The sequence below is a fragment of the Poecilia latipinna genome, unplaced genomic scaffold (assembly GCF_001443285.1).
Source record: "Poecilia latipinna isolate Pla-1442-1.1 unplaced genomic scaffold, P_latipinna-1.0 Scaffold365, whole genome shotgun sequence".
NCBI classification, from domain to species: Eukaryota; Metazoa; Chordata; class Actinopteri; order Cyprinodontiformes; family Poeciliidae; genus Poecilia; species Poecilia latipinna.
In genome coordinates this window covers 297364-308468 of record NW_015112981.1, presented here as the reverse complement: position 1 = coordinate 308468, position 11105 = coordinate 297364, and the positions used below count along the sequence as shown (strand labels likewise).

The 11105-nt window shown below is 34.2% G+C and overlaps 3 protein-coding genes across 3 annotated transcripts; all 3 read right to left on the bottom strand.

Annotated features, from left to right (window-relative positions):
- Nucleotides 1-397: 397 nt before the first annotated feature.
- On the bottom strand, nt 398-2518 carry LOC106949821 (CD209 antigen-like). Its single transcript, XM_015036335.1, has 6 exons — nt 2301-2518; nt 2019-2132; nt 1489-1746; nt 1000-1163; nt 684-820; nt 398-573 (listed from the first exon to the last, which is right to left on the bottom strand). The coding sequence occupies exons 1-6, from the start codon at nt 2377-2379 to the stop codon at nt 417-419; spliced, it is 909 nt and encodes a 302-aa protein (XP_014891821.1). The 5' UTR covers nt 2380-2518; the 3' UTR covers nt 398-416.
- Nucleotides 2519-3378: 860 nt separating this feature from the next.
- On the bottom strand, nt 3379-5745 carry LOC106949820 (CD209 antigen-like protein E). Its single transcript, XM_015036334.1, has 6 exons — nt 5545-5745; nt 5146-5247; nt 4794-5054; nt 4534-4694; nt 4273-4406; nt 3379-4014 (listed from the first exon to the last, which is right to left on the bottom strand). Exons 1-6 carry the CDS (start codon nt 5648-5650, stop codon nt 3840-3842), a joined length of 939 nt encoding a protein of 312 aa, XP_014891820.1. The 5' UTR covers nt 5651-5745; the 3' UTR covers nt 3379-3839.
- A 791-nt stretch (nt 5746-6536) lies between these two features.
- Nucleotides 6537-10548, bottom strand: LOC106949836 (CD209 antigen-like protein C). The gene is made up of 6 exons (XM_015036368.1): nt 10431-10548; nt 9256-9351; nt 8388-8654; nt 8131-8297; nt 7930-8066; nt 6537-7853 (listed from the first exon to the last, which is right to left on the bottom strand). Exons 1-6 carry the CDS (start codon nt 10465-10467, stop codon nt 7703-7705), a joined length of 855 nt encoding a protein of 284 aa, XP_014891854.1. The 5' UTR covers nt 10468-10548; the 3' UTR covers nt 6537-7702.
- Nucleotides 10549-11105: the final 557 nt, after the last annotated feature.

The following is an 11105-nucleotide window of genomic DNA, read 5'->3' as shown; positions in this document are numbered from 1 at the left end:
ATATATATATATATATATATATATATATATATATATATATATATATATATATACAGAATAATTCTCTTTTAAATGTCTTCTAAATGTTAAAAGACAATATGCAAGATTTGTAAACACTGTGACAGAAATAACAAACTATTTCCCAGTGTGTTTTTTCAGATTCATAAAACCGTTATTCGTTTGTGAAATCACAAAATCAGATTTATATTTTAACATTTATTGTTGCAATAAGACTTCCTTTTAATTACACAAGCATAGAAAGCGCAAGACATACACATGTTGAACTTTGAAATGTTCTAAGCCGATAAAAGATTGTTTAATACAAAGTTTATGAATTGTGAAATCTTTGCTAACCATTACAGATTAGAATGCTTAACAAAAGTCTTCAGGCTGTTCATATGCATGTTTAAATGATTTCATGTATTGCTTTGCCTGATCTCACAGATCCAGTTCAGTAGATGCTGCTGGCAGTTTCCAGTGTACCAAGTCCTCATAGTGTCTCCATAGTAATGAAAAGCAGCACAGTTCCCACTCTGAGGTCCAGTATGACTGGGTTGCCCACTTCTCCAGTACCTGTGATAATTAATCAACACTCAGAGATTCTCACTGTTGTTTGTTAGAAGCTATGATGTTCTTTATGGGTTATTTTAATGACTAATAATGACAATCATTGAAATTCTTACATTACGGATGTCTCTGTCACATTGTTTGTCCATGTCCACGTTCCCAGATGGTTCACTTCACTTAGGCCGATCCAGAACCCGTTCATCCACCACATGCTACTGCTGTCTGTCCTCGGAAAATTCATACTTATGAGTTGCTGTAAACAACAGGACATATGTGATAATGAATTACTTGTCGAAATATAGTGAAGCCAAAGAGAAAACAAAAGCTTAGTAAAGTGAACTCTTTCTTTCAGGACCTCTTTCTGTGTTTTAGACAAATTCACATTGTTGCTGTAATTCAGCCCTTTTAAACAGGATTTACATTTTGACCCACCTGTTCCTCCAAGCTGTTGATTATGAGCAGGTCGCCTCCTTGGCGAATGCAGTCAGCTCTGCTGTCTGACCAGTTCTTTCTTGATTCCAGTTCATAGTTAGAAAAGTAGTAGCATGACGTTTTCAGTAGGAGCCATCCTGAAGGGCATCTGCCACAGTTTTTCTCTGTTAAATAGAAATCAAGACAGCTCTGTTTGTTAGCTGAAATTAGTTTTTGATTTCTGAAAACAAGAAAAGCTGCACTGTGTATCCCAAAGGCATTCCGTTTTTAGACAAACTTCAATATATTCTGTTGGAATTTTTTTTTATGGCAGGCAACACAAAGTAGTGCAAAAATCAGAGTCGAGAAGCCTCTAAATAAATTCCTGTGCATCTAAAAATTGTAAATGTGCTCTATAAATAGTCATCTAATGCTTGATTAATTGTTTGATTTAATGAATGTCTGCAAGAGACAGTGGGGAAAATGTATTTCTTAAAAACTTAAAACTACCAAGAGCAGATGCATTGGACAGGAGATTTGTCTTTTCTGTTTGCAGGTTGCTAATTTTCTTCTGAAGGCTGTCAGTCAGAGTCTTCTTCTGCCTCACGTCCAGCTTTAGTTGGACATAGTTGGCACGCTCTTTCTCCAGTGAGTTCTGGGCCTCCTTTCTCTGTCTTATTAGATCCGTGTGGTTGCGGAGGAAGTTCACCTCAACAAGGAGGGGTGAAGCAGCTAAATCAGGAACCTGAAGGTCTTTGGCGTTAGCACCTGTACAATAAAAAAAACTGAATAAGAGGACACAAACAATATGTCTGGCTTAAGAAGAAGCTTTCTGCTTAACACATTTGGTCCAGATCTCAACATTTAAGTGGAGGTTTGAATAATACTGTAACATTTTAGGTTACTAAAATTTACAGAACAATGTTTATTTTTGTAGCCTTTAACATACCCACAGTGTCTGACTTCCTATTAGTGTGGCAATCAGCTCAGAAATCTTTTGGTAACTTCACAGTCGTGTACAAACAGATTTTCACACTTACAGTAAATCCCAATGACAGCAGCAGAAATCAGTAAAGCAGCATTTAGCAGGCCCAGGCTTAGTACAACCAGTCGCTGGTGTTGAAATGTATATTCACCAATTTCTGCAAACAGACCTTAACAATATTCGACAGTGTTAATCCTCAAAGCTAATTCTGTATTGCTGAATTAAAAAAAAAATAGAAATAAGTGTGACATTTTAAAAAGCTGGATAAGCTAAACAAGAGGATGTTAAAAGGAAGCAATCATGGGAAGCTGTCATAAAGTTCATAGTAAAACTCTACCTTGTCCAAATATTCGTCGATGAGAAGGTGAAACCTCATCCGTGGTCAAATCTTGGTAAATCTTTCCTTCGAACGACATCTTTTCCTCTCTTTTTTACTCTGAATTCTGCCCTTTACCACTGCTAGTAGTCCACATCGATCTGTTTGTCCTGTTCAAACTAGTGATAAGAGGCACGGGCTCGTATGGTCATGTTTTAAATGGCGTTCTGGTGACCGTGTGACTGGGAGTAGACCTGTTGTACCGATACTTTTTGAAGATTTTCAGTACAAACATGTTGCAAGCATGTTGTATGGCTTAATTGCTGAATATTATAAATAAATTTTATAGATGTGTTTGTGTTTAACTGCCAGAGCTGGAAAAAAAATATGATCAGTATCTTGTAATAATGTTTATATATCTTTAAAACCAAAATAAGTTCTCATAAAGTAAATCAGCAGCACTTTGCAGGATGTTTGAGTTGTCTCAAAGAAACAGTGAGAAGAGAGTCGGAGGGAGCAATTGAATTGAATACCTTTTTTAGAATCCATAAGCTAAAAGATGGAAATAGTTTTAAATCTCATTAAAATGAGAAGGATATATTGACAAATGTTCTTTCTTGTTAAAGAGATGCTGCTCCTGTATTTGTTTTGTAGCTCTGGAAGTTAAATCCTTCCTTACGTTCACCCACAAAATAACCAAAGATAAATATTAGAACAAACAGCTAACTTGAATTTTTATTTTTGTTTTGGTAAGCTTATTTTTGTTAGTTTAACTAGCATAATTTAGTTTGTGTTAGTTTACTGTCTTTGCTTAGTTTATCTTAATTTATCTTTTATTTGAGCTTGGATTGTGTTGTTTATTTTGCTTATTTTTACTAAGTTAATTTATCATAAACTGAACTAGTAATGCAAAAATATAGCAGACAAGGTCACATTTGTTTGTATTACTAATTTAGATAACTTATCTAAAGTTAATTTAACATATTTTAGCATAGTTTGTGTTAGTTCACTTGGCTAAATTACCTTAGCCTTGCATTGAACTTTTTCTTTTTCACTCTTTGCAATGTATCTTAAATTGCTGTATAAAGCAGACCCTTTATTTAAACTCACCAATACATCAAGATGAAATTTATTGACAGTGTTTTCATAGACATGCAGCAAATAAATACAAGATTAATATTTGGACAAAAGCATAACAAATGTGGCACAATGACAACAAGTTTATATTTTTTAAATCTAATGTCAAAAATGGTAAGTCTTTGAATGGAGAGCTGTAAATGCAGTTTAAATGGACGTTAGTCATATAATATTTTTCTAGTCTGACTACTTAAAAGCACATTTTAATAAGACTCCTTTTGTCAGTCAAACTTACAATCTTCACACATACATAGATATGCAGATTAGTAGACACCTTGCTATGAATTGCTGCATGTGACAGGAAGCTTGTGTAATGATATACAGTTACAGCTTTTGCTGAGACACTTCCACCTCAACAGGCTATGGCATTACTGGATTCTTTTTTTTCTCTTTTATTATGGAGGTGTAAGTGAGCACTGTAGACTATTGATTACTTGTCCCATTTAGGAACTTATAAGTTGGTGCTTTCTCACAAATCCAGTTTTGTCTGGATCCACATTCTAAATCATTCCAGGCCTTGAAGAAGTTTTCATTAGGGTACACTGCTGCACAGTCCTCGTTGCTGTGATAATCATCTGGCTGCCCAACCTTCCAGTACCTGTAACAAATAACAGGCCAAAATCCATCATCCCCGTTTTCCAAATAAGACAGCTGTGTTACAATTGTTGAAACTGAAAAGAATGAATTATTTTAAGTAGTTCTGGCTCGCAACTTTTCAAAACTTCTAAATATATGTTCAAAATTAATCGTGATTATTTGCTATGTAACGATAAACAAAAGATTTGTGATACCATCACGAGTTAAAGTCCTTGTCAAAGTAAATGAGATATTATTGTTTAAAATAATAAACTCCTACCCTTCAACTAGGAATGTTCCGTCCAACCAGTGCCAGGTGCCTTCCTCTTTAGAATCTCTTAGTCCAAACCAGAAAGCACTTCTGCTTTCTGAAGGATTCTGAGCATGATTTAACAAGTAATTTACGATTGTCTTCTAATGGAGGAAAAATAAAATGTAATTGATTAAAAAAAAATAAATAAATAAAAAAAAATATATATATATATATATATATATATATATATAATTTTACAAAATGTAGATGTCAGAAATCTTAACTAACCTCTTTGTCTTTGGTGTCAATGACTAGAAGATCTCCTCCATAAATCTGGCAGAACTCTCTGGCTTTTTGCCATGATTTCAGCCCAGCGTTGTTAGAAGAGAAGTAATAACACACCAAGTTTATGAAGAGCCATCCTGGAGGACAGTGAGTGCAGCCATCAGCTGTCAAAGATAATAGCACGATTACAGAAAATTAGTAAAATAAAATGCACGCAAACTCCATCAAAGCTTTACGTAAATATACGTAGCATCATGTCTCACAGATCTGTGTTACTTGTGATCTCAGTTTTCCAAGGTCCTGTGTAACTTTCTCAATGAGCACTTTGTAGTCTTCAGTCCTTTTCCTCTGATGTTCGAGCTCCCACTTAGTTTCTTTCTGACTGTTCATTTCAGCGTCCAGCTGCTTCTGTGCAGCATATATGTTCTCTACTGCCGTCTTATATTGCTTGTGAAGTTCGCCGAGGTCTTTTTCAAGGATTTCAGTGTCTTTGAGTGTGAGGTGAGTTTCTTGCAATCCACTGTCTGCAAAGGCAGAAGAAAATCAGTCTGTTATGAGAAATATTATTTGCAGATATTCTTACTGAAATGCAACTTTCAGAGCAACACAACTTACAATGCACCCCAAGGGCAACATCAAGTATAAGTAGAAGACCAGCAAGAAGCACCAAGATTACTGCAGCCTGTCTGCTACGTCTCCCAGAAGTGAACAAAGTCACTAAGCAAGAAACATAAGGAAACGTAAAGAAATGAAACAGTTCCTAGTTATATTTATGTCCAGTATATAGACATCTCCATCTCAACGGTCTCAATATTTGAGCTTTACATTCAGCTATATGCAGTATTTACTTTTTTATTCTACGTTTAAAAAATATTTCTAAAGCAATGTTGCTTTGAAACCTATGTAATCTCATTTAAATCAGTTACACTGCAGAGTTTTACAGCTTAATATTTTCAGAGATTAAATTTCTAACATAAACAAAAGTGCATATTGTGGACCTTCAGCCTGTCATACCTGATTGCCTGCTTTGATTAGATATGCGGAAGGAATTACGTTCTTCAGCGTGGAATTCCTCTTCACAAATCAGCATGTTAAATCCATCAGGTTGTGTCTTCTCCATTGTCCTTGTTAAGCTTTACTCAGTCATGGACATGTGAATGCATGGATTATTTTAGACCTGCTTTTGCTGAGCTCATCAGTGATAAAATTCTGATGAATGTTCAGTTTTAAATTTGAATTTCACTTTTCTCCTGAAAGGAGAAGTGAAATTATCCTTAAAGTTCCCCCACCCAAATTATGAACCATGCTTCCTAAAAAGACAATGTTACTCTTAAAAGTAAAATAGTTACTGTCTGAAAAATTAACTCTGGCATCCAAACATGGCCCAGTGAGATCAATTTCTTGCAAAATTATTGTAATGATCATTTCATATTCCAGCTCTTCCTCATAAATATGCTACTGATATCAGCCCATTTATATTTTCCACTCAACTTTCACACATTTTAGAAAATATTGATTTCAGTTTCTACCTATAAGTTTCAATTAGAGGGTCAGAAGTATTCATCTACTGAATTTCTTCAGTATATTTGATTATTTGGTAACACTTTATTTGAAGGAGGGCGAATAAGATGGACATGACACTGTCATAAACATGACATAACACCTGTCATGAACATGAAAAAGCCTTCAAGAATATTTATGACTTGTCATAAAGTGTCATTTGGCAAATAATGACACTTTTAATACAAAGTTGACATTATTCAAAATGTCTTTGTTGTGACAACTTGACATTAACCAAGAAATCATTACTGATATAAATTTGTTATAAAAGTATTACTGATTGAACTTTAAAAATTAGGTAACTTTATGTTATTAAAGGTAAAGTTTAAACAGTAATGTCTTATTTACCCCCCTTCAAATAAAGTGTTACCGATTATTTTCAGTTCTAGCTGAATATTTATTTCAGTAAATCAATTCATTTAGTGAAATCACATTATAATCACACACAGGATGATGTTTTTCTTTATTTCTGTTAATTATGGTGATTTTCCATTTACAGCTCATGAAAATAACATTTAAGCTTAGAATATTACATCAGAGCAATAAAAACATATTTAAAGGGGCGGTATTATGTATTCTACTGGCATATTGTTCCATTTTAATACTATACATATCAAACATAACTTTAAAGAAATTTGACACTTTGAAATTGGCCTGTCTCTTTAAGAAACTCCTGCTCTGTCCGACACTGCCTTCTGCACATCATCACAACACTGCTCCTCCATTATGCCATTTACAACCATTCTTATGAGCTTTGTACTAAGAAGTAGTTCCACTTATGAGGTCAGCAGGTGTTTGTTAATTGCTGTTGCTGATAGTCTGGAGGAGCTGAGTGGGGAAGGTGTGGGTTGAATCTGGGGGGCAGAAACTCGGCGAAGGACTGTAGCTCCAAAGACGATCTTTGGGAAATAGGCGGTGCTTCATGAGAGCAAGTGTTAATGCATTAATTGTATGTCAACTCACTTGCAAATTTCATGTTCTCTGCTGTGTCCAAAACAGAATACAGCCCAACTTTATAAGATAGCAAAATACCAATTAAAAGTTAATAAAGATACTCAGAAACAAGGCTAAAAGCAAGCAAATAGAACAAATCTCAAGTAAAGGCATAATTTTAAAAATAACAGGAACTAAAGTTTTATAAAGGAACAAAAGAACTTAAAACATACAGCTTGATTCAGAGTCAAAATACATATAGAAATATGGAAATTGCAGAACACGAGAACTGAAAGTTTTAAACCTGTGGAGTGAACTGGATAGCTACCGTCAACAGTGACAAAACCAAAATCACACACAAAATAACCATAATACAAAGTAAAGTACTGATGACCATGACAGCTCTCATACATTGTTTTTTTTAAATCTGAAAAAACACAATCACAATTATGTGACACTTTCTCTTGTTTCAAAGGGCTATTTGTGGTTGTATTATGCTGAAATCTGCAAGGTACTTCTGTACACAAGATCCAATATTGGTTAAAATGCTGGTGTCAAAACTTTGAGCACCTTAAAATCATAATACGAACATTTCAAAAATAAAGTTAGCAAAGAAGTAAACATTTTTGGAACTGAAATCCTTTATTTTGGGGAGTGTAAGCAACTGATTCACATGTTTTCAGCTTTGGTTGATTTCACATATCCACTGTAACTGTTTCTGGCTACAGGCGCCATCATAGCGTGTCTTCCAAGGATTCTCGTTGCTGAAAACTGCAACGCCACAGTCCTCTCCTATGTGCCCGTCATTTGGCTCCCCATCCATCCAATACCTTTGAAAAATGAAAGTTTTGAGTAAAACAGCAAAAAAAGAAGTAAATAAGTCAAGAAATGTTCAGTGTCTCAAACCTTTGTTCGACCTCTGTGACATTATTAAGCCAAACCCAAGTCCCCTCTGACTCCATATCTGTGAGGCCAATCCAGAATCCATTTCCCCAGACATCTCGACCACTTCTCATATCATTAATAGTATGACTGACAAATTCCTGCAAAAGCACAAACAGGTTCAGAAACAATAGTTTTGCAAGCTTGTAGTTTTTTTCAACCCACCTGCTCCTGCTGGTTGTCAATCACAACAAGATCAGCTCCACGTTTGATGCAGTCCTCTCTGCTTTTATGCCAGTTCTTCTTCACAGTAGTGGACTCAGTGTAGGAAAAGAAAAAGCAGCTCGAGTTGAAAATAAGCCATCCAAGAGGACATTTGCCACAAGTTGAACCTGAAATTAACAAGTTATTTATGTCTCGCCAGCTGCCTTACTGCAGTGTTCATCATAAAAAAAATTGGGAAGGAAACGTTTCTGTCTGACCTAAAGCCGATATGTTGGCCTGTAGGTGTGTCTTCTCCATTTGCAGAGCTTCCACCTGCTTCTGAAATCCATCATTGATGATCTTTTGCTGCTCAATTTGCTCCTTTAGTTGCGTGTGATTTTTTATTGCGTTTGCCAATGCGCTCGTGGCTTGCTTTTCAGCTCCGATCACGTCGCTGTGGTTGCTGCGAAGAAAAGTGACCTCACTGATGACCTCAGATGCAGCTGAGTGGGAAACCTGTAGAGAGGCTTGTTTGGCTTGAGCACCTGAGCAGATGAGGAAAAAAGAAACTGCTAGAAAGGCAAAGTATCAGAGCTGAGTTTTTAAAGATGCATGGAAAGGTTTTTCAGGGTGGAGATACCTCAAAGTCAAATAGGAGCAAAAGTTTAAAGTTATTGTACACCCTCCTGTGTGTGTGTGTGTGTGTGTCTGTCTGTGTGTGTGTGTGTGTGTGTGTGAGTGAGTCATTTTGTGACCCTGTTTGAACTGGAGGAGAAATTCACTGTAGAGTCAAAAGAGACACTGAAGTTGTTTTTGCATGATCACTCCACTCTAAAACACATCTGATCAAAAATTATTCTGTAAAGACACAAAGTTATTATGGCACTCATAGCTGCAATGAGTGGATATAAACATCTGAGAAGCAATTTAATATAAACTCTGCAAACCAAATAAAGTAAACAACCAAGTTTATGTCACAACCAAATTTGTGACATTTGTGGATGTTGAAACAATTTGAGGTTACACAACATAGCTTTGCAAAGAAACAATGGTTCATTTTTTGTTACTTTTCTTTCTTTTTTTTTTTTTTTTAGAAAAATCCTTCTGAATGAGGAAATAAGCATTTTTATAAAATGTAGTACTTACATTTAAAACCAAGAACAACGGCAGCTGCGAATAACACAGCATTCAGCAGTCCAAGACACACAATGATCACTTTGTAGTTTCCAAATACAGATCCTCCTGGAATTATTAACCAAAAGAATGCATTGTTTACATGATTTGGATTTTGGTTAAAAATGTAATTGAAACTTTCATCTTACAGATTTTAATCGTATTATATCTAGTAAAGTAAAGTAGTATAAGAGCCAAAAACAAATCAAATTAATAACAACATTTTTTGGTAAGCTTCCAAATCAAAAAGTTGCAAAGAAACGTTTAGAGCTTAAAATGTTGTTGGATGCAGGCTTTCAAATGTGAATGACCAAAAATCCAATATATAAAACAATTCTTGACATGTTTATATTTATTCGCACCGTATGTGACTACCTCAATAAAACATGTAGTAGATACTTGAAACTATGAATTAATAACTTGATAGCTATTTCTTCTTAAGTGTCTAATTCTGAAATCATTTATTAAAACTTTTTAGTGCACAATGATGTATTATTATGAAATGTATTTATTTATTTTGATGTTAGTGGATAGAGTAAAGATGGCTATTAAAATGTCTGTTGTTGAGTTGCCATGCATATTATCCTATGGAGTATTAGGATCTAGTTAGTGAGTCACAATGGCACTTTAAACTGTTTCATGGCAAACTGGAAAACACAGAATAATAAAATAAATACAAAAATAATTACACTTAAGACATAACGATTTCTAAATTTCACAAAGTATTTCTACACTTGATTACTTCATATACTACTTTATATTTAAATTAAATTATCCTCTTTCATGATAACAGTTTTTATTAATTTCATTAGGAATAAAAACTACTGGCCCACTATACTCACAGCCAGTTATTTATTTTCTTTATCTATCTTTTTTATTTTAACAGTAGTCAAATTTGAATATTTAATGAAATAAAAATTTATAAATAAATAAGATATGTGTGTCACATAGTAAAATGGTGTAAATATGCACCTAAGCTCTACTCTTGTGGGTTTTCTGGTGAAATATGAAGTAAAATATTCATGTTATCTCTACCACCTCATTTTTAAAACACAATTGTAATCCCTTTTATGTTTTAAATGGAAGTGAAACCACAAGTAGACATTACAGATCAATCAAATGATCCTTTGATTAATTTAAGATCTTACCTTGTCCATTTCTGTTGAAGTTCTGTTGGCGCTCCATGACTGAATTCCCCGAGAACGTTACTGACTAGCATGTATCTGTTCTTCCTTCCTTTTTTTTACACACTAGCAGTGGAAGTACAGTCATAAAAGAGGATGGATTTACGTGTTTTCTGTCCTAACACAGTTCAAAAAAGTCAAATATGGACTAGAATTTTCTGATTAATTCATGTTTGTTAACATAATTTTCTGATCAGCTACCAGTAATAAAAACAAACATAAAGGAAGGGGTTATTTGTTAATTGCTTTAAATTACAGGATGTTATATTCAAATACCAGCTGCTTTTTTTTTATTTAAAAAAAGATTTAGTAAAAATTTAAAGTTGATTTTAGTTTTGTTTAAAATAATACAATTAGAATCCAGAGAGAGACTTTTTGTATATGTATTTTATATTCAATATGATACACGTTTATTAAAGTTTAATTCACCACCATTAAAACACATATTTGTGGTGCAAACATAGATGATATAACACCTTTGAGTTGTACAGAGAAAACAGCGCTACCTACAGTCATATTTTGATGGTTGCAGAATTAGGTGCCTACATGTGCAAAAAAATAAAAAATAAAAAAAAGATTTTACTTCGCTCTATGAATTTGTTCGATTGTTTTAAGCAAAAAAACATTTATGTCTCCACT

What these genes read in the sequence shown, in the direction of transcription:
- LOC106949821 (XM_015036335.1), bottom strand. Translation starts at nt 2,379, where the DNA reads ATGTCGTTCGAAGGAAAGATTTACCAAGATTTGACCACGGATGAGGTT. An exon ending in TGCTGTCATTGGGATTTACT is followed by an intron (nt 1,747 to 2,018) that starts GTAAGTGTGAAA and finishes TTTATTGTACAG; the next exon opens with GTGCTAACGCCAAAGACCTT. An exon ending in GTCCAATGCATCTGCTCTTG is followed by an intron (nt 1,164 to 1,488) that starts GTAGTTTTAAGT and finishes TCTATTTAACAG; the next exon opens with AGAAAAACTGTGGCAGATGC.
- LOC106949820 (XM_015036334.1), bottom strand. Translation starts at nt 5,650, where the DNA reads ATGGAGAAGACACAACCTGATGGATTTAACATGCTGATTTGTGAAGAG. An exon ending in TGTTGCCCTTGGGGTGCATT is followed by an intron (nt 5,055 to 5,145) that starts GTAAGTTGTGTT and finishes CTGCCTTTGCAG; the next exon opens with ACAGTGGATTGCAAGAAACT. An exon ending in ATCACAAGTAACACAGATCT is followed by an intron (nt 4,695 to 4,793) that starts GTGAGACATGAT and finishes TATCTTTGACAG; the next exon opens with CTGATGGCTGCACTCACTGT.
- LOC106949836 (XM_015036368.1), bottom strand. Translation starts at nt 10,467, where the DNA reads ATGGAGCGCCAACAGAACTTCAACAGAAATGGACAAG. An exon ending in GGCCAACATATCGGCTTTAG is followed by an intron (nt 8,298 to 8,387) that starts GTCAGACAGAAA and finishes TGTTAATTTCAG; the next exon opens with GTTCAACTTGTGGCAAATGT. An exon ending in GTCACAGAGGTCGAACAAAG is followed by an intron (nt 7,854 to 7,929) that starts GTTTGAGACACT and finishes CATTTTTCAAAG; the next exon opens with GTATTGGATGGATGGGGAGC.